Source organism: Macrobrachium nipponense, chromosome 21 (genome assembly GCF_015104395.2).
Source record: "Macrobrachium nipponense isolate FS-2020 chromosome 21, ASM1510439v2, whole genome shotgun sequence".
In the NCBI taxonomy this organism is placed as follows: Eukaryota; Metazoa; Arthropoda; class Malacostraca; order Decapoda; family Palaemonidae; genus Macrobrachium; species Macrobrachium nipponense.
Genome location: NC_087212.1, coordinates 33437935 through 33458793, shown reverse-complemented (window position 1 = coordinate 33458793; position 20859 = coordinate 33437935). Strand labels below are relative to the sequence as shown.

Below are 20859 nucleotides of genomic sequence, written 5' to 3'. Positions count from 1 at the left end.
AACAAGATGGTTTAGATTCCAGATTCATTAATTTTCCAAGTATAAGCTTTCGAAGGTACCTGAAGGAGAAGACTATGCATTCTAAACCTTGTACTTGGCAAATATAAGAATCTAGAATCTAAACCATCGTGTCTGATTGAAGACTAATACATGTATTACGAATGCATATACACAGCGAAGTTGTGTGGTTATTTTGTGATGTCCCTCATATTTTCAGTAGTTACTGTTATGTATCTGTATCTTTTCTGGGCTCGTTTCAACTTATATATTTTTTTTCTCTGCCGTTTTCAGTGAGCGTGGCTCAGGGGCCATCTCTCCAACTGTTGCCTGCGAGCATCCTCAAAGCCCTCAACGACGATGTGTACGTGTCCTGTACGGCCAACGTGGACGACCCGGATCTGGTCACCGAGATGAAGTGGGTCGGGCCCAATGGCCAGGCCATCCCCAACGACGACAACACGTAAGTTTCATCTCTCAGCATCCATCCATTTCCTTCAGTGGATGCTGGTGTGAGTTTCCTTTCCTCATCCCTTTTTTTTCATTTTTTTTTAATATATCGTATTGAGATGCGTCCATCCGTCCGTTCGTGTGTGTGTTCCCATCTGTGTTTTAGATTGTTTTGATGATAGATTTGAGGTGGTTATTTTTTTCTAGGATTTTTTTTTTATTTAGGAGAGACATTTGATTAGGCACTGTCATAATTACGTAAAGGTGTTGACTTAACAAGTTTGCCTGTTTTATATTATCCATGTTAAATGTACTACATACCGGAGACCACACTAATTCAGATATTTGTGTCCAGAAGTTCGAACCGGGACCCCTTTTCGTAGTTTTAAGTAGGTTTTTAAATCAAACAAAGTTTATAAATTGGAGTAAATTTATTTACTGCAAACTGTATTTAGAAGTATTCATAAAAGAGACTGAGGCCTTAAGTTTAATATTATCAGTTTAATCGAATATTTTCCAAACATATAAATCAGAATGTTAATTCTATAGTTTTTTTTATTAATATTTCAAAGTAGATCGCTGCGCTACAGCTGCAAATATCTTGGTTGAATGTTCTGCATCAGTAGTAAAGAGAAATTTAAGTGCCGAGAGTTTTTTTGCTTTTGAATTGCGAGTTCGAGTTTGAAGCTGTCCATCCATCGCTTTAGCTTGAAGTGCTGTTGGCTTCTCATGTCTGAAGTAAAACAGAAAATACTTCTCATATATTCTTACGCTTAAAGCTTATTCTTTTCCCTCAGAATGTACATTACTCTGGGCCTTTTCATGCTTACACAAAAAGAATTGCTGTGTATATCATCTATGATTGACGCAAGCAGCGTCATTCCGAGTTGAGACTTGATTCTCGTTGTATGTATTTGGTACATTGTAGGTGTTTGGTTTCCTATTAATTATTCGTCTATTTATTTATTTTCGGTAGCAGCTGTATTCACGTACTATATGATACTGTGACCTTTATATATTGGCTAGGTTGAAATAGAAGGTCAAATCCCTTGCAAATTTTATCCTTTCACTTCTGATTTTGGGTAAAGCGGATTTCTCTCTTGATGATGCCTTAGGACATTTTTATTATTCCTTCTTTATACCAAGTCCTGTGAAGATTTACAGTCTAGTACCCTTATCTTTGTAAAAACAAAAAATAAATAAATAAACCAAGAGAGGGAGCCATAACCCATGTGCTGTAATCAGGAACGAGAGATCGGGGAAGTGCTTTCTTAACCGCGTTCTCTTCACGTTCATGTACTTTTTTCAGCTGAGAAGCCACTTGTCAAAAGCTCTTGATTTGTTCTGATTCTCGAAACTGTTTCCCGTCTTTGAATCGATGTTGCGGAACTCGACTTATGTCGGCCGATGAGTAAAGCTTCCTTCAGATTTTTCTAATTGATATTATTTCATATATAGCTAGGATGTTCTACTAGTATCTTTTGTCTTGTTTTACATTCCAATATCCATTTTTGTAACTCCATGGAAAATGACAACGTCAGTGAGGCAGATATCGGGTGTTGAATATATTATGCGTATGTCTTTAGAATTAACGACAGGAACAGAGTCTTTATGAAAGTTACGTCTTCACTCAGTATGGAAATTAATTGGAATTTTCAGATTAATAAAGGAACACTGCAAAGGAGTGAACGTTGTCCGATAATCAGTCTTTGGAACTGAATCTTCAAAAAAACCGCTGTGATTGCGGAAACTAACTGAATGAAATCTATACAAAAATTATTGCAACTTGTTTTTGCAAATATATTTTTATATGATTGTTACAAAAAGTAGTTGACGAGAATCCCTTAACGATTTTGATTTGATAATAGTTTCTCCGATGAATTTAAACGATTGTCATGTTATTAATCACAATTTGAAGATTTTACTTTGAAATCTGTTTCACCTGGGCAGCTTTTTTTTTTTCTTTCTTAACTCGGAGGCGCAAAGCTTGAATACATTCCACTTTTTAATGGATATATGTAACAGAATCGGTTACATAACACCAATACAATGGATTTGCCTGCCCGGTGCAGCTTTGAGGTTAATCCCTAATGAAATGGATTGCTCTCTTAGATTCATTGTATCACCATTGGTCAAATTCCGCTAACCTCATCAGTCAGTATGCGTATACTAGAGAGAGCTCAGAAGTGTAATAGAGATACACGTATGTGGAAAATTCAGGAAAGGAGTCCTCGAAAACACTGTATTTTTCGTGTTTGTAGGAAGATCCCAATGTCCCCTGGTCGAGGCCCCGTAACTCGTTGGGGATTATCTGGTAAGTGAAGAAAAGTAAGAACTCTTGTTGTGCCGACGAAAAGTAGATTGAACCTATAACCCAAAAAGGGAATTCTATACGACGAGTGCCTCTGCCCTAGGCACTCTTCGACCCTGTGGTTTTTAGGGTTTGATAAATAAGAGCGTAACAAGAGAAGCAAGCCAACGAGGACGTGTTGAGAACAGGCTACCTGAAAGAGAGCCTCTTCACCTGCTCTCGGAGACGCGTTTCCTTCGCGGGAGACTTGGAATTGTAGGAGGATTAGAGCGATTGGGAGATTTATGGTGAATACAAGAGGATTAGGTGGAAACTGAATGCGCAGTGAATACGAGAGGATGTCGGTGAATTCAGGTTTGTGATCATTCCTGGAACAGAGGATGAATTCAAGCTAATGAGGAATACTTGGGCAGTAGAACTGCAGAATGCGAAAAGTTAAGTTGGTGATGAAAGCAGGAAGTTAAGAATGAATTCTGGTGTGTGGTGGGGATCACGTGGACTTTTTTGTTTTGAACGGAGGCCTAGTAAATTGAATACAGGCTTCCTAGGAGCATGGCAGTGTGAGAAGGACTGTGGACATTCGGAAATTCATTTTCCTCCTGTAGTCTCTCTCTCTCTCTCTCTCTCTCTCTCTCTCTCTCTCTCTCTCTCTCTCTCTCTCTCTAGGTATATATATATATATATATATATATATATATATATAACGTATATATATATATATATATATATATATATATATATATATATATATATATATATATATATATATATATATATATATAGAGTATATGTGTTTGCCTGCATCCGTATTTTGAGTGCACAGTATTGTACTTTGAATTTTGTGCGTTCCATTAAAGTTCCAACTGAACAGACAGGCTCGATGTCACCAGCTTTATGCATGGCATTATTAACGTGCGTGTGGGTGCATGTCAAGAACTCGCCGTTTTTCAGGAGGTCAAGGTTGCTCTTGTGTTGACTGAGCTTCTCCTCCTCCTCCTCCTCCTCTTCCTCCTCCTCCTCCTCCTCCTATCGGGGAATTCCTTAAGTAGGAAGAGGCCCCTTGAGAGGAGATTTTTCAACATCGGGGCCTGTGGCTGCGTCATCCATGGAACGGGTGAAGACGGAGGGGGAAAAGGATGGATAGGAGGGAGAAATATGGGGCGAGTCTTGGCTGTGACTTGGGAGTGACTGGAGACGTTGAATGGGAAGATCTTGAGGGACGAGAAGCTTCGGTAGTTGGTGTGAAGAGAAGGTGAGGCGGAGGTTCTTGGAGAGGTGAATGAGAGACTGGGATGGCTGCTGTTAAGGTGTTGTTGAGCGTGAGTTCCAGTATGGTTTCAATTCCTTTTATTCTGTTGCATCATATTTTGCCGCTGCTGTCTCGTTGATTTTTCCTTGACCATATTCCGCGTTGATGAAGAGATTCCCGCTGCTGTATTCACACAGCGTTCCGTTTAGATTAGGTCTAACCTTATCTCATGCGCTTGAAGCATAATTCTAATTTTATGATGTGAATCGGCGAAAATGAAAGTTCTCGTCTTTCAAGGATATTATCAGATTATATATAAAATGTCATGATATTTAAAAAAAAATACAAAAACAAAACATATAAGCATTCCTGTAGTTATTTTCCTTCGTTTTGTAAAGTAAGGAAACCTGGGATGTGATTGACAAATTTTCTAGGTACGTCATCCAAGCTCATTGGCTACGATGAAATGGAAAGAGAAGAGTTTTGCTAACTAATGTTTGATATTGGTTCAGTCTCACTGACGTTTCGTTTTCATTGCAGATAAAAAAAGCATTAACGTTTTCTTATGCATCATATAATAATCATAATAATATTGGGTATTTGGTCTGTAGAACAGGATGAATATTAGTTACCAGCAGTACCAGATTTCAGTATTGGCTAAGATACACTGGGCTGTTTACATTATATGTACATTACTCAAACAAATTCATCAATAATGTCACTTCGTAGTTACTGAAAGATCGTTTAGCTGATTTCTGCTCATTCAGGATTTACCGTAGAGGTAAACATATGTACCCATGCAGATATTTACTTCAAAGCAGTGGGTATAATTTTTTTCATCCCTTTGATATAGTATGAAATATGTTTATTTACTTATTTTTAATAAATATTTTTGATTAACATTATTTAGTAGTTATAACACATATGCAAGTACCAATTTGCTTTAGAATTCCCCATTGATTTGTACTGATGTTTTGAGTTTTTTTTATAAAAGATAGGTAAGGAAGTTTGACCTCAAGTTGTCCTGGTGTTCATTTTTGTGTGTTTTTCATCATCCAAAACAGTCTTTTTCGTGTGTGTGTGTGTGTGATATATATATATATATATGTGTGTGTGTGTGTGTGTGTGGTGGATATAACCCTGTATTTTGTGCAGTGCCAGATCATCCACTGTTTTCATACGTTTTTGTATTAGATTATCAGTTAACATAAGATTTTATATGCATATATATATATATTTATGAGGTTGTTGTTCTGATGTATTTATATGTTCTTTTTTATTAAAGATTTATTCAAACACAGGCTTAAAACGCCCCAGTTGCTGACATATGTTTGGAAATTTAAAGGTGCCTGTTTACACGTGAAAACTTAACGTAAAAATTTTTGTTGAGAAGGTCCTATTAGATTTTCAGAGCTTGGAAAGTGTTTTGCTCATTGCGAGATTGTGTTTATGATTATGAAGTATGTTGAAAGCAATAGCATATCGGTTTGACCTTGTTCTGATTTTTTACCTCAGTCTTTGAATTCTGAAAATCAGCAATGGCAGAATTTTACGTATTATTTTCTGGATCCATGATCTTAAAATTGGAGCGGAAATTAAGACAACCTTTTAAAATAGGACAGTGTTTTCACCTGTAAACATGCCCTTAATCTACACTGCTTCTTATAATCGTGTGACTTGACCTCTGCTTTCCCTGTTTTTTTTTTCTCTCTAATTTCCTTCGGCGTCAGGGCTGACAGGTAGGCTTGGGATATGTGCTACAACTGGAGGGGTTTCCTCTCCCATATAACATCCTCATTCTACAGAAAAAAAAAGAATAATATTGTATAATTTATGAACGTCCAGCTCCTCCTCAGCCTTGTGATGTCTGACAAGGTAGTAGGTCAGTGCACGTTTGCCCGTGCCTGCCAAGGCCTCTCACCTGAGGCCAGGAATGACCTCTGGAAGCTCACATTGTGGAAATCGTCCTCGAAAGCATGCGCTGAGTCTTTCTAGGGTTTCCAGAATGTGCGGCTCTCCACTGGTCATTCCCAAAATCTTTGCTTTAACGTAACTGTTGAGAGGAAGGTGGACTGAGTGGATCGTGGTGACACATCGTGAGTATGGTTCATTTTGAGGGTCGTTGTGCATCCGGTGGTGACCTTCCCGTGCTCAGCTTCCAGTTTTCTGCTGACGGCGCAGAGAAAATGGGAAATCTCGTCACTGGGGCGCATTGCTCGGTGTCCAGTTGCGAGTTTCTCATTTTCAAGTTAGTTGGCCTTTAGTGGAATGCATGAATAGTGAAAGGCAGGCATAGTTAATCCAGTTGCCCTTAGATTAGTCGCAGCAAGCCTCTTGGGCTCAGTTTCATTTTGGGAAGCAACCACAGGGCAAGATTCTGCTAAGCACTGTCTGGTAATATGTCATACCAAAGGATTTGATCGTGGGTCCACAATTTCCCATGGTTATTGTTATTTGAATGCCCTCATACCAAACCTTGATAGATGACTCTTAATCCAGATAGTGTTTAGCAAAGACTGTGCATCCAACGTGATAAATAACTACTGTATTGTTACGTAGGAGAATATAGCATAGAATAGTTTTGTGTATGTCAGTAGACTCCAGCTACACATACGGGGCATGTCAAGCTGGGTGAAGATGTGGCGAGACGGAGTTCTACAAGAGAATGGAGTGCTAACATATGCATATGAACACATTTTGTATCTTTTAATGTACTTATGTAATTGCTAAGATCTCATCTCTAGTCAGAACCACAGATTAGATGAGCATTGAATCAAATCTTGTAGCATGAGCTGAGGTGACTTATTGATTATATTTGACTTTTTTTTTTTTTGTCGGTAGCCAGGGAAGTATTCTTATTGACATTTCATGATTAATTTTGATGTTTACTCTTCTCATTTGTGAATTTTGTGCATTTGCAGACGACTTCATTAACATTTTCAGGTAGGAGGTCGAAAGCTGAATTGGCTATAGTACAGATCTGCCGAGGCAATTTATCCGATATTCGTTTTTTCTGCTAGAATATAATGTCAATATTTGGCGTAAAATTTGATTTGACGATGTTTCAGAAATCCTTAAATCTGGCCAACTAACATGTCTGAAGCTGTTCAGCAGAAAGGGAGTGTAGTGAAGTATTTTGAATATTTGAAAGCATCTTTTTTCTCATGACCAATATGCAAAGCCACTCGATGAGTAGAGAGTGGCATAGCATGTCCCGGTAAGTCGCCCCATAATAAGATATAAAGATGCTTTTGGTAATCACCTCCCAGTAGCTCAGAATACTCACTCACAGAGACACCAGTCCATATCCTCCTTTAGAAGCTGGTACGAATTCAGAGAGAGACAGGAGGAAGAGAAAAAGAGAGAAAGAGAGAGAGAGCGAGTGATTGCGAGAGGCAACCTTGCCAGTCGTAGAGAGACTTGGAATGCACATGTACCCTTCTAGCCGGACCTAACAATTTCGTCATGATGTTATTTTTTTTGCCCATTTGATGTGCCGAATTGCAACATAGTGCATTCTCTTAACCATTAAGCATCCTGTAATGGCCCTGCAACTTCTATTTAGTTGTATGATTAAAACTCTCCTTTTGATACTTATTAATTTTATGATTTTGAATAGTTTATTTTTTTCTGTAATGGGTAGTTTTGAATTGCACGGCCGGGCTGTATTCCCCTTCTCGCCATAGTCAGAATGATCAAGGGAGTCAGTGCAGCCCGGGTCCGGACTTATCTATACTACTACACATACTACTACATGCACGTCTCATTTTTCCTCCGTTTGGTACCGTATAGGAAGTGTGTTGTGAAGGATGTTCCTTTCTAGTAGAGAGAAGGCATTGTGTGTCATGTTAACACTACCGGCATGAGTTGTTAGTAAACATTCCTTAAAATGTTAACCACTAGCTTCCTCTTTGGGACCTGAGATGACTTGATTAGTATTTTTTTTATCCCTTGTTATTTTGTTTGTAGGTTATTGTAATGAAATAACGAAATATATTTAAGATTGTTTTTTAATGGTGTTCAAGTACGTGCTTTCGAATAATTTCAGTTATTTACTTATCTTCGGAGAAAGTTCGTTACACAAATAGTTAAGTAGAATATGTAGTATGTATTCTCAGTACCTATATATTATACGGTAATTTATGTGATATGCTTTTGTTAGTCATGGTTGATATAACGTATTGCATAAACCGCGTGAAAATTGAAAGTATTCACAAAAGACTTTTAATGATTGCTATAAGAAAAATTAATACTCGGTACAACTGTAAGTATATATATTTTTTTACTCTAGGTACCAATAGAATAGGTAGACAGTACATTAGTGATTGGTAGTTTATAGAAGTTAAGAGTTAGATACTTATCACTTGAATTGATATCAAGTAAGTTGAAGTAAGTTGTGATATTGTACTTAAGTAGATTTTTTACTGTTTTTAGACTATTAATTTGTTCTGTTTTGCCAAAACTGTTTAAACTAATAAATTGAAAAACTTTATTATATTGAAAATAAAAGTGCCAAAACTGTATCAAATTAAAAAGAATAGTACCCCTACAAAAAAATACATATAAGGAAAACTTCTTCATGAAAATCAGTATACTACAAATTGTGATACAGTTTGTTTGCGTATAAAAATCATACTCCTTAAAGAGTTCAGAAGTCATGATATGAGCCCATAGCGTCTTTCTGTTAACTTGAGCAGTAAAATATACGCCTATAAAAATCACTTGAGCCAATGATAAAATGCTCCTGACTACTGACAGTGAAAGATTTGCCAATTTCTTTTGACATCAATTTCGTTACTTTTACCTGAAGACTGAATTAAATTTGCGTTTATCAGAATACAATGTTTTTGCCGCCTTTTCGTTCTCGGTATACGAATGGTTAAGATTGGTCTTGGGTGGTTCCGGTTCATATTATCAGACTGATACATTTTTCGGAATCCTACATTATTCCATTTTTTTTTTTATCTTTTAAGCTTCTCGTTTCTTTTCTCATTGTAGGAGCTACAGGATTGCTGGTGATAGACTGTTTATGTAGTGTTTGCTCTTTCTTATTCGTTATTGAATTTTTTTTTTTATCTTCCTCTTTGTATATAGTATATGATTGTCTTCATAAAGGGGAGCTTCCATGCTGTTCCATTTAGCATTTCTGTTGTGGGACATGATTCTCAAAGCCTTTGGAGCTTCAAGGTTGATATTATTATTATTATTTTTTTTAGTCTTTTTATGTATTTGCTACCCGCTTTTATTGATTCATTCATTAAGGTCTTAGGCTGTTTTAATATCGTGACAGGAAATTGTTCATAGTACTACTTGTAATGAAACTTCACTTTATTGAGGATAATGAAACAACATAGAGACCACGGCTTAATTCTGGTGTACGTATAACATTATTTTCTTCATAATTTTCATTTTTTTCATGTAAGACCGTTAGTATTTGCTGCAGTTGTTGCTAACAGATTTAAGCCCGTGTTGTTAACTCACATAGCCAGCCATGATATGAACCACTTGTATAATTTCTTAGTTCACCTTTCCTGTTCTAGAAAACCGACTGCGATCGCGCAAGAGACATCATACTTTTTGATTCCCATGTGTCATCTTCCTCCCTATTCCTCGAATTTATTTCTCCCTCTCCTTCTCTTCCCCTAACCCTCCCCCTCTCCCTCCCTCCCGAGGGTGCAGTTCTACCAACCACTTCTTTTCTCTTTTGAAACCTCTAAATCAATAAGTTATTATTTGATCATGACGTTGGGTTCTGTCTTCCTCGCTTTTGTCGTGAGACTCTTTCTAGAGGTAGCTATATATATGTGTGTGTGTGTGTGTGTGTAAGTAAGCGAATACCACGGGAAAATGATAGGCAGAAATCCAAGCACTTCGTCTTTATGAATGAAATAGAGCTGGAAAGAAAGTTATCAGGTAAACAACAAGATCAAGAATACCAGATGGTTAGTTTTCAAAAGGGTAAAAATTAAAGAGATAATCCAGGATTATCAGATATTACACGGTCACAAACCTAAACATAGATTTAACCCTAACAGAAACTACAACGTATCCATATAGTCCAGAACATGTAAAAACTGGATATATTAATTTTGTTGCTTATATTCATCTACAACTTTTTTCATTATTTGTGTGTATATGTATATATAAATAAGGTACAAGCCATGAAGGAAAGATATACAACGGAGTTTCTGCAAGATCTTTCGACTCAACGTCCTTTACTTACCAGATAAACTACGAAGTAAAGGACATTGAGTTGAAAGATCTTGCAGAAACTGTTGTTTATCATTTCCTTGTGGCGTATACCTTTATTTATGGATTTATCACGTTCCAAACTTTCATGATTCAGTTATGCATATGTATATATATATATACACGTTGAAAGCGTTACTTAGTGTGTATATAATATATATATATAGATATATATATATATATATCTATATATATATAGATATATGATATAATCACTTTAGCACGTGATTCATTTATCACACATATCCACAGGTGAAAAAATAAGAGACAGGGTGTAGGTCCTGACCAGTTTCGGCTTTATTTTCAAGCCATTGACAAAGGACTGATACATAGTATTAGAATTCACGAGTATATATACTACAAAGACAGTACTGACGAACATACACACAACAGTTTGAGACTGCAGATCCACTCACAGGCAGGTGTCAAGGTAGGAGTGGCTTTCAAAAATCATTAGGCTAAAATTTACAATAAATTCTCAAGGGATACTACCGCTTAGGGTACAAGTCCACACCTGACCGGTGTCAGGGAGGCGGGGTTGAACATCTCATTACCACTACTGCCCCCTTTACTGTGTTTACAAATATAATAATCCTATTTTTCATATATCTCTACAGCCAACCTTAAAATTTAAACAGTTTACAAATTTCTTTTGATATTAAAGGATCAAGTTTATACATTCCTTGACTGATGTTCATATTATTGTTGTAACTTTCTTTTATAAAACTAGATTCAATTATATTCCTTTCCAATGCATTATTAGAACACACCAGCTTTTTAGCCCCTTCCCAGTTAATAGCATGATTGTTCTCACTAACATGTACAAATATACCACTATTTCCCTGTGCATATCTCACACATTGTTTATGTTGTTCTATTTTTTTTTCTAGTGCTTTCCCCGTTTGACCAATGTAAAAGTTGTCACAAGACTTACACGACAATGCTAAAGGATGTGTATATAAAATCCTGTGTAAGTCTTGTGACAACTTTTACATTGGTCAAACGGGGAAAGCACTGAAAAAAGAATAGAACAACATAAACAATGTGTGAGATATGCACAGGGAAATAGTGGTATATTTGTACATGTTAGTGAGAACAATCATGCTATTAACTGGGAAGGGGCAAAAAAGCTGGTGTGTTCTAATAATGCATTGGAAAGGAATATAATTGAATCTAGTTTTATAAAAGAAAGTTACAACAATAATATGAACATCAGTCAAGGAATGTATAAACTTGATCCTTTAATATCAAAAGAAATTTGTAAACTGTTTAAATTTTAAGGTTGGCTGTAGAGATATATGAAAAATAGGATTATTATATTTGTAAACACAGTAAAGGGGGCAGTAGTGGTAATGAGATGTTCAACCCCGCCTCCCTGACACCTGTCAGGTGTGGACTTGTACCCTAAGCGGTAGTATCCCTTGAGAATTTATTGTAAATTTTAGCCTAATGATTTTTGAAAGCCACTCCTACCTTGACACCTGCCTGTGAGTGGATCTGCAGTCTCAAACTGTTGTGTGTATGTTCGTCAGTACTGTCTTTGTAGTATATATACTCGTGAATTCTAATACTATGTATCAGTCCTTTGTCAATGGCTTGAAAATAAAGCCGAAACCGGTCAGGACCTACACCCTGTCTCTTATTTTTTCACGTGGATATGTGTGATATATATATTATTAATATACATATATATATATAATAATATATATATATATAAATATATTATATATATATCATATCTTTACATATTTACATTATATATTATTTATATATATATATATATAGATATATATATATATATTTATATATATATTATAACTATCATATATAACTTTGGAAAGAATATGGTTAAGAATAAGGTATTTAAGATTGTGTTTAAACACAAGAGACGCAGAATACTGGCTTAGATTTACCGTAGTGTTTTATAATACAATAATATGAGAATGCATACAATATTATTGAATACAGTGAAGTAATGTATAACTTTTTAAAAGATTTATGATTTATGGAAAAGATACATATTTACTTTTTCTTCTGTGCTTATCTTAATTTTCGTCACTATGCCATCTACGTAGCAGTGCCATCTCGACCTCATACGGTCGTACCTCAATTTTTTGCTCGCTTAACAAAGCAAGAAATTGACCGAGTTGCACAGTTATTTTTTGTACTTCTATCCCATGGAAAAACAAACAAATTGCAGTGTTGCAAAATCGAATGTATACGTGAGTTTTGTCTTTTAAAATCAATTTATGCAACAGTTGTAAATATAATTTGTTATAAAAACGTGATTCAATGATATAATTTAAAATATTATTATTCGGGCGCAACTGAACAACCTTTTGTCTTCATCATGTGAAGGGCTATTACAAAGACCTCAAATGGACTTGCGTACTGCCACTATATCATATTTATGTATAAAACAATACCCTACAATATATTTTTCATACATTTTTAAACATAAAAGCATGAAAACTTAAATGTAACAAAAAGCTGAAGTTTCATTAACAAAATAAGTTATAATTAGTTCCCAAATTGATAAAATATAACAACGTGAAGTCTTTGTAAATGCATTTTTCGGGATAGTGGTGGACAAGAATGAAAATGAAAAAAACATCCTCTGATAACGTGGAGGGCAGTTACAAAAGCTGCCTTAATTTGTATCATATTTATGTACAAAAATAAAAATACCCTATCCGTAATATATTTTCATACACATTTTAAGCATAAAAGCATGAACATTTATAAAATCGACACATCTATCTCTAAATTTGCATTTCTTTAACTCTATATTTTCGGGAGAGTGGCAGGCGGTGGCTCACAAGAACGAACATGAAAAAACATCTTGGATAACTGGAGGGCAGTTTCAAAAGCTGCCTTTGTATCATATTTATATGCAGAAATAAAAATACCCTATACGTAATACATTTTCATACACATTTTAAACATGAAAGCATGAACATTTATAAATCGACACATCTATAGCTAAATTTACACTTATTTAACTCATATTTTCGGCATAGAACAGCGTCAGAGGTATACGTATAGTTTACCGTAATATCTATGTAATAACTCTCAATAAAATTTTCTAATATCATTTCCATAACCTTTATGGTCTGAACAGTATTTCTACAAAAGTATGTACTCGTTAGACATAACGGTGCTAGCAGCACTGTTAACCGAAAATTGTGCTGTAAAAATACCTTAAAGTATACCTTATTTTTTAATGAATATTTTTGACGACAGCCGTAAAACCGATTCATTGCTTAGCGATTGTGCCGTTAACCGCGGGCCGCCTGTGTGTGTGTGTGTGTATATATATATATATATATATATATATATATATATATATATATATATATATATATATATATGTGTGTGTGTGTGTGTGTGTGTGTGTGTGTGTATATATATATATATATATATATATATATATATATATATATATATATATATATATATATATATATATATATATATATATATATATATATATATATATATATATATATCTATATCTATATCTATGTATATCTATATATACATACATACATACATACATACTGATACATATGCATATGCATATATATCTTCTGGCTTTATATCTCACTGTTCAGGTTAGGCGAGCAGAAAGCAACGAAGCCCTTCTTGCTATAAGTACAGAAACTTGATCCTCATGGTTGCCTCCTCGGACTCAGAGATAAAAGGTCCTATTGTTGTCTTATCCACTTACTTATTGACTTTGCATAAAGGAGGGCACATGTTAACTTCCTCTCTCCCCCTGAATATTCTATTAGTCTATCTTTTTTTAGGATTTTATTACTTTTGGAGATGTTGATAAAATGGAAGATTTTAGGTTTTTTCTTATCTTTACAAAAGGCTACTGATGGTATGACTTTTTTCAAGTCAGAATGTTTAAAAGTCATCAGTTAATTGTTTGTTTTGTGTTATCATTACCACTTTGTTTGGGTAGTGTATCAGTTTGGTTTTTGTGATAACAATGTAATGAACAAAACTTATAGTACTCTCTGAAGCAGTCATAATTGCACCAACAAGGAACACAAACAACTTAAAGTACTGCTGCTTCTTCAGTTCTATGGTGTCATAGCCATCTCTGTTGTAAAGAATTTTTGGTACTCTTATTAAATGTTACGCCTTGTCATTTTCCCTGAAGGCTTTTCGTGCACTCAACAGCCAAAATATTCTTGAACCAGAAATTTGGTTGAATTTTCATTAACAAAATATGCCTTTGAGAAGCAAATGACTCCAACATGTCATTGGGCTATATGGACTGTCATTCAGTGATTTTCAGAGAATTTCAGTAATGGAAAAAGCGTTTATATGTATACTACTTTAAAGACGGAAAAACTCCATTAGCAGTCTTGGTACCTGGGTTGAACCGACATAGAACGGTCAATGTAAGCAAAAAGTACATTTGACAGTGCACAAATTTAACTAAAATGCATGACAAACTAATAGAAAATTTATCAAAGGCTCATGGACCCCCCCAAAGCTGTGGTATTATGCAAGATACTAATACCAGAGATGTCATCTCTTCATTTGGAGGAATGGTAGCAAGATAGTTCAGAAATGAAAGACACCTAAAGGCAAGAAAGTCCAGGCAGTTTCAGCTGTCAGATAAGCTACCCACCCCCTGATGAAATCTATGGTGGGTGCCTGACAGTAACTTGCAATAAAGTAACATGACTTAACCATTTTGAAAGGACATGGTAATGGTGCTGAAACACAGTTCATGTTCGGATGTTTAGGGAACATCGGCCATTTGGTTGCCAGCTGCCATTTCAGAGATGAATATGCCTGTTGTAGTGCACATGTGGAGTTTCTTTATTAGTATCTGCAGTGGGATTTATTTAGAGAATCCTCTCTTCCTTCGAACTGCAGGGATGATAAGTGGATTAAAAGTGGAGATTGAGGGTCCTTTGTATCCAGCACTATTAGCTCCTTATGATTTTGAGTTATAATCTAGGTTTCACTTTTTTTTGAATTGTGCAGACAGCTTCTTATGAATGAGATCAGTGTTATAATCTGTGTCCAAGATACTAGATGCTGGAGATCAATTTCCTTCATGCCAAATGCAGTTTTCTTTAAAATAGTATTGCAAGTAGTTTCCCATTACATAAAAAAATGGAGATGTATGTTAATTCCTCCTTCCAGCCTGGTACTTTTTATCCAGTTCCAGAGACCAATCAGTATGGCTTCCAATAAGTATTACATACTACAAACAAGAGCTATTGGAGACAATAAAAAAAGACAAGGCCCACTTTTATTTTAATTTTCTTGAAAATTGAGACAAGGTTCATTTTGCGCTATGCAACTAGAAAATAGATAAACAAGCAAAGTAAACCCAAATTGTAACCACTTTGTTGGAGGTAATATAAGTTTGAATTCATTGAAGAGAGGTCTGCAACTCAATCACCATCCCTGGAGATAGGGAATCATTTAACAGCTCTCTCTCTCTCTCTCCCCATAAGTGTCTTTAAAATGAAAAATTTTCTTTACTCTGTAGCAGGGTCATACTTTCCTTGATGTCATGTTTTTTTGACAGTATGTATTTTTAAAATAATTAACAAATTATTATTTATCCCAGAGTGGGCCACTCAGACAATATTTAACTTGACGAGGTTCTATCATACAACTAGATAATTATGAATACCAACCCTTTGCATGCAAACTGTTTGAAGGAACGTCAGACAAGTGACTGCATCCAAGTGGAGTGGGGAGAAAATGGAAACCGTGTCTTGAAGCTATAACTTGAAATTTGGCTTTTGAATCATAATATGTATTTATTAAATACGTACATACTGAAATTTTCGGGCATAATTTGCAGGTTATTGGCATTACTATACAGTACATAACAGTCTATTTACAGTTTAGCTTTGGTTTTAGTGAGGATTTTTATCATGCCCTTTGTTATCATCTTTTAGACTGAATGATTATATATATATATATATATATATATATATATATATATATATATATATATATATATATGTGTGTGTGTGTGTGTGTGTGTGTGTGTGTGTATGTATGTATGTATGTATACATACATGTGTGTGTATATATATAATGATATATACAGATAGTATCGAAGGTTGGTATTTTGATCTTATCTTTACATAGAGCATCTTGTTTCTTTTGGTTTTTGTCAGTAAAGAGGTTAATATAGCAGAGAACAATACAGTAATTTGGTAAGGTTGTTTGTTAGATCATAGTATCTGAACCCTTTTAATACAGTGGAAGCATGATAGTACGTATATGCAGATTTGAAAGTACACCGATAGAGAACAGAATAAACAGGAATGTAGTCCATGCTAAGGAATGTTTAGCATTTAGTTTGAAGAGAAACATGCATGGGCTATCTGGCTTTAGTCAGGAGAGCATCCATTTGTGAAAGTGACCAAGAGTTTTTCTTTCAAAAACTTCGGGTATCATTTGAGGCCTGTGTCTGAAGACTAAAGGTTAAACTGCATCTGGCTTAATAAACTGAGACGGTATTTCTTAGAGCTTGGTTGAAAAGGAAACTCTTATAAAACTTTCACCTAAAATTTCAGAATTGAATGTTGGCCAGATTGCATATCAAAATGTCTTTTATGATGATAAAAGTGACAGAGTGAATTGCTGCTTTTGACAGTCTTACACTGTACATGCATTATGACTCGATGTATGTTTGTAATTAGCTCTGAGAATTCTCTGTGCAACTAAATTATATGTATTCTTTGAGTAAAGCTAAGCAGGAACTTCTCTACATCTTCTAGTATGGTAGCCACTTATCTACCCACCATTAATTTATCCCATTTTTCTCTATTAGTAAGCTTACTCTGCAGTTTCATTTAATAAAATATGTCTATGGTTATTTGTCATTGACATTCAGTAACTTGTATGATCTGTCACAGGTGACCAATGTACATTAATTCAGGTATCAGGTTTTGTAGACAAGGGAAGATTTTTCACATAGTCATCTATTTAGTATTGTATCTAAGGACTTGTTTACTTATTGTGTGAAACCCCTCCATTCCTCTCATACAACATTTTAGGCTTATTGTTAGAAGTTGTGTTTATTGATTCATAAATAGGAATTTGTGGTGGGATAGAATTACATTCCAAATGTGTTTTCCTTTGAAGTTGCGTCATCCCTGTAGACATGGCTGTATATTACAAGTGCCCTTGATGCTGTTAAGTCTTTACAGTAGTATTTAGTTCTAGAGCATATGAATCGTAGGCTTCCAAGGAGGCTGTTCTATAACTTTGTCATGTAGGAAATAAAATATCTTTGCTACTGGGTACTGTTATCTTGGCATTACAAGAGTAAAGCTGATAAATCTGTGATCGCTATGAAGGGAAACATCAAATGTGATTTACCCAGAATTTCGATAAATAAAGCTCATTCCACATTCTGTAATGCTGTACTAATCCATAGTTCTCCTAACTTGTAATCTCATGCTCAATTGAACAAATTTTTCATCATTCCTCATTGAGTAGTGCAGTAGATTATTAACTCGTTTAGATTTCGTTTTGCCTGCCTTGTTATTGTCTGTATGAGATACTATTCACCAATCTGGTTAATTCGTCAATGGAAGAATGGCTATAATTGGTACATATGTGATACTTTTGTATCTCCTTCAGTGTGTTCCTAGTAGCAGTAGTAGTTTGGTAGATGGCTGTATTATTCCCACCTGAGAGTAATACTGTACCAGTCTTCAACCTTTATTTTTTGATTGGTCACCTGTTACAGAACATTATTTTGTTTTTTCCATTTTAAAAGATGCTGTATTTATACCTTGAGTTACAAATTTCACAATCTGTACACATTCCATATAAAAAAAAAACTTCAGCAGTAAGCTATGTTCCCTTTGGAGATCCTTCATTATTTTTCCTATAATTTCTTTTATTTCATTTTGTAAACTAGGAAGTTTGAATTAAGTACATTTTAGATAACAAAACCTTAATTGAGAGCTAAGGTTTTGTTTAATCAAACATTTCTTGGTAATGATTTTGCATTGAATTTTTTTCTTTTTTCTGATGTAGTGAAAGAATTCTCAGATAATACTTATGCTCATGAGTACATTTTGTTATGAAGTAAAATTGTTTTTATATGAATCACTTTGTGATACACATAATATGAAAGTACATAGTCATAATTGTGGAATATTTTTATGGGAGTATTTTTACAAGAGCATTTTTTATCTGATTGAAATACCATATATGATTATTATTATTATATTTATGATTCAGAAAAATGAAATTTAGCTAACGTCTTCTGGTTCTGTCATCCTGACAAAGACAAAATCTTTTAATTATAATAACATCAGTACTATGTGCAGGAAAAAGTCATGCATTTTCTTATACACATCCTTTTGCTTGTAAGTGGTATATTTATCATTTTGTCAACTGTGCTGCTTTCTTATATTTTCCTTGTTCAGTTGTGGTGTTATGTTTTACAGTGTTTTAAATCACAAGCAACTTTTGCTTTGGTATTCTCATTGGTTAATACTATTCATGTGCTTGAAGAGCTTTCATGTGTATTACAGTTTAATCACTGTGTTAGAGGCAGCATAATTTTTTGTGAAGGTTGGCATTAATTTATGTATTTAACAAAAAGGTTGAATTTGATCAGTTATAGCAGTGAGATATGTACCTTAACCTCTTGCTTTTTAAAGGTATTACATATTGACATTATTGTATAAGCAGTACAGCTCAACTTTTCATAATGTTTTTTAAAAGAAAAAGTCTGTTCAGTGGCCACTCTTAATCTTTCTTTTTTAGTTATTCAATTCAGATGACCCTTACTGTACTCAGCAGAGAATTTAGGATTTGTCCTTTTTTTCATATCTCATTGTCATTTGTTGTAATTGTGTTCTGTGCATTATCTTAGGATCATAACCATGGAAGGCATTGGAGGTCCAGGAAAACTGGATTTGATGATCAATAAACTCCAGGAAAAAGATACTGGTATCTACAACTGTACTGCCATTTATGCTGGCAACCAGAAGTTGAGTGCAGAACTAATGGTGGAAGCTTTTCGTAAGTGCTGTTTTTAACTTGCTTGCTAGATGGTGATGATAAAACTACTTAACGCTTTTAATTTCTCAACAGAGGCTTTCAAGTAGTTAATGCTCATTTTAGATTAATTTTGCTGATGTGTAAGATAATAATGTTTTCAAAGTTTAATTTGAATAGTACTGTCTGTCTAGTTTTACCTCTTCATTATCATTGTAACATAACACTTTCTTAAGTTGAGTTATTCATTATTCTCTCTCTTTTAGTGGACATTGATTTCGGTGACACACCAGGTCATCAGACGCCTTTTATTGGCACCGAAAGCAAAATTCGTTGCACTCCAGTTGCTAAACCAGCTCCAAGAGTTGACTGGCTAAAGGACAGCATTCCTCTAAGAAATGGTATGTAAAATTGAATGTGGTAACATTGTTGAGTTTACGTAGTCCCAAATTATTTTGTGGATTTTCATTAGCCCAAGGTCTATTTGCTTTAATTTTTTTTGGTAAAAGAAAGCAAATTCATCATGATCTACATTAGTATGCAAAAGTAATTTCCTCAACCACTACTGTTTATTGTCAAAGATATCAAAAGTTTACAACATAACATTATAGTTTTCCCATCCCCAAGTATTCATTGTAGAGGCGTCTTTGAATGCTCTTGGCTTTAGGTGCAATAGCTTGGATTTTAGCTTGCATATCCCTTTTATCCATCAAAGGACTGTTTTTAGTTGTACAAATTCTGTTACTAATCCCCATCTTATGTTGAATAGACCTTAGCTCTAGGCCCTCATCATAGACCCTCCCATAGACTCATGACTTCGTCCCAAGTGAATTCCCCAGAAAATAGCAGTTTCCTCTCAATTTATGCCACTTTAAAAAAATAAATTTATTAGTTATTTTATGCCTCTCTCCTTCACTTCACTTTGTTCTTTCTTTCAATATCAGGAAATGATATGAAAGCACAGTAGATGTGATTCCAATTGCTCATAAAATGATAAAGATTCTAGGAAAGGAGTTGGAAACTTTACTTTAATTTCTTTGAAATATCAAGTATCTGAATTGATATATAGAAGGATAAATATATACTACCATATAATGAGCCCCATTTGACAAAGAACCTAAAAGTACAGTGGGAGTGCCTATATTAAGGATTACTCTTTTTTTTATGAGATTGGGACTTCTGTAATAGTTTTTTCCTTGCACATCATAGATATCTGATTTAAATTTCAAATACAGTGGTGATATACAAATATATACAAATTAAGGAATGAACTGAAGAGGATGAGTTGAGAACGTAATGTAGATTGAAACAATATTCAGAATAGCATATACTAGTGGAATTCCATTATTAAGTAGGAATAAGGCCAGAATTGAAATTCAGCCTTAACTTCATTGATCCCAATACATACATCAAGTACATAGATCTTTGAGAGCTCTTTTTTAATGTAAAATGAATCACATTACAGTACTCCTCAAAAGTTGGAAAACAAAAACTTGAGTGTTAGCTATTGTTTATTGTATCAAGAAATAAAAGAAATGTACATTACGTATATGATTGCCCAAGATGTAAAATAAAATGGGCTTGGAAA

The 20859-nt window shown here is 34.7% G+C and overlaps 1 protein-coding gene across 9 annotated transcripts in view; it reads left to right on the top strand.

Moving 5' to 3' along the window:
- LOC135197906 (fasciclin-2-like) overlaps window positions 1-20859 on the top strand; it is a 257105-nt gene that overhangs the window by 205949 nt on the left and 30297 nt on the right. For all 9 annotated transcript variants that reach the window (XM_064225136.1, XM_064225137.1, XM_064225129.1 and 6 more), the window contains 3 exons: window positions 292-460; window positions 19147-19295; window positions 19538-19672. In XM_064225136.1, the coding sequence (XP_064081206.1) occupies window positions 292-460; window positions 19147-19295; window positions 19538-19672 (453 nt within the window). The remainder of the gene's footprint in view (window positions 1-291; window positions 461-19146; window positions 19296-19537; window positions 19673-20859) is intronic.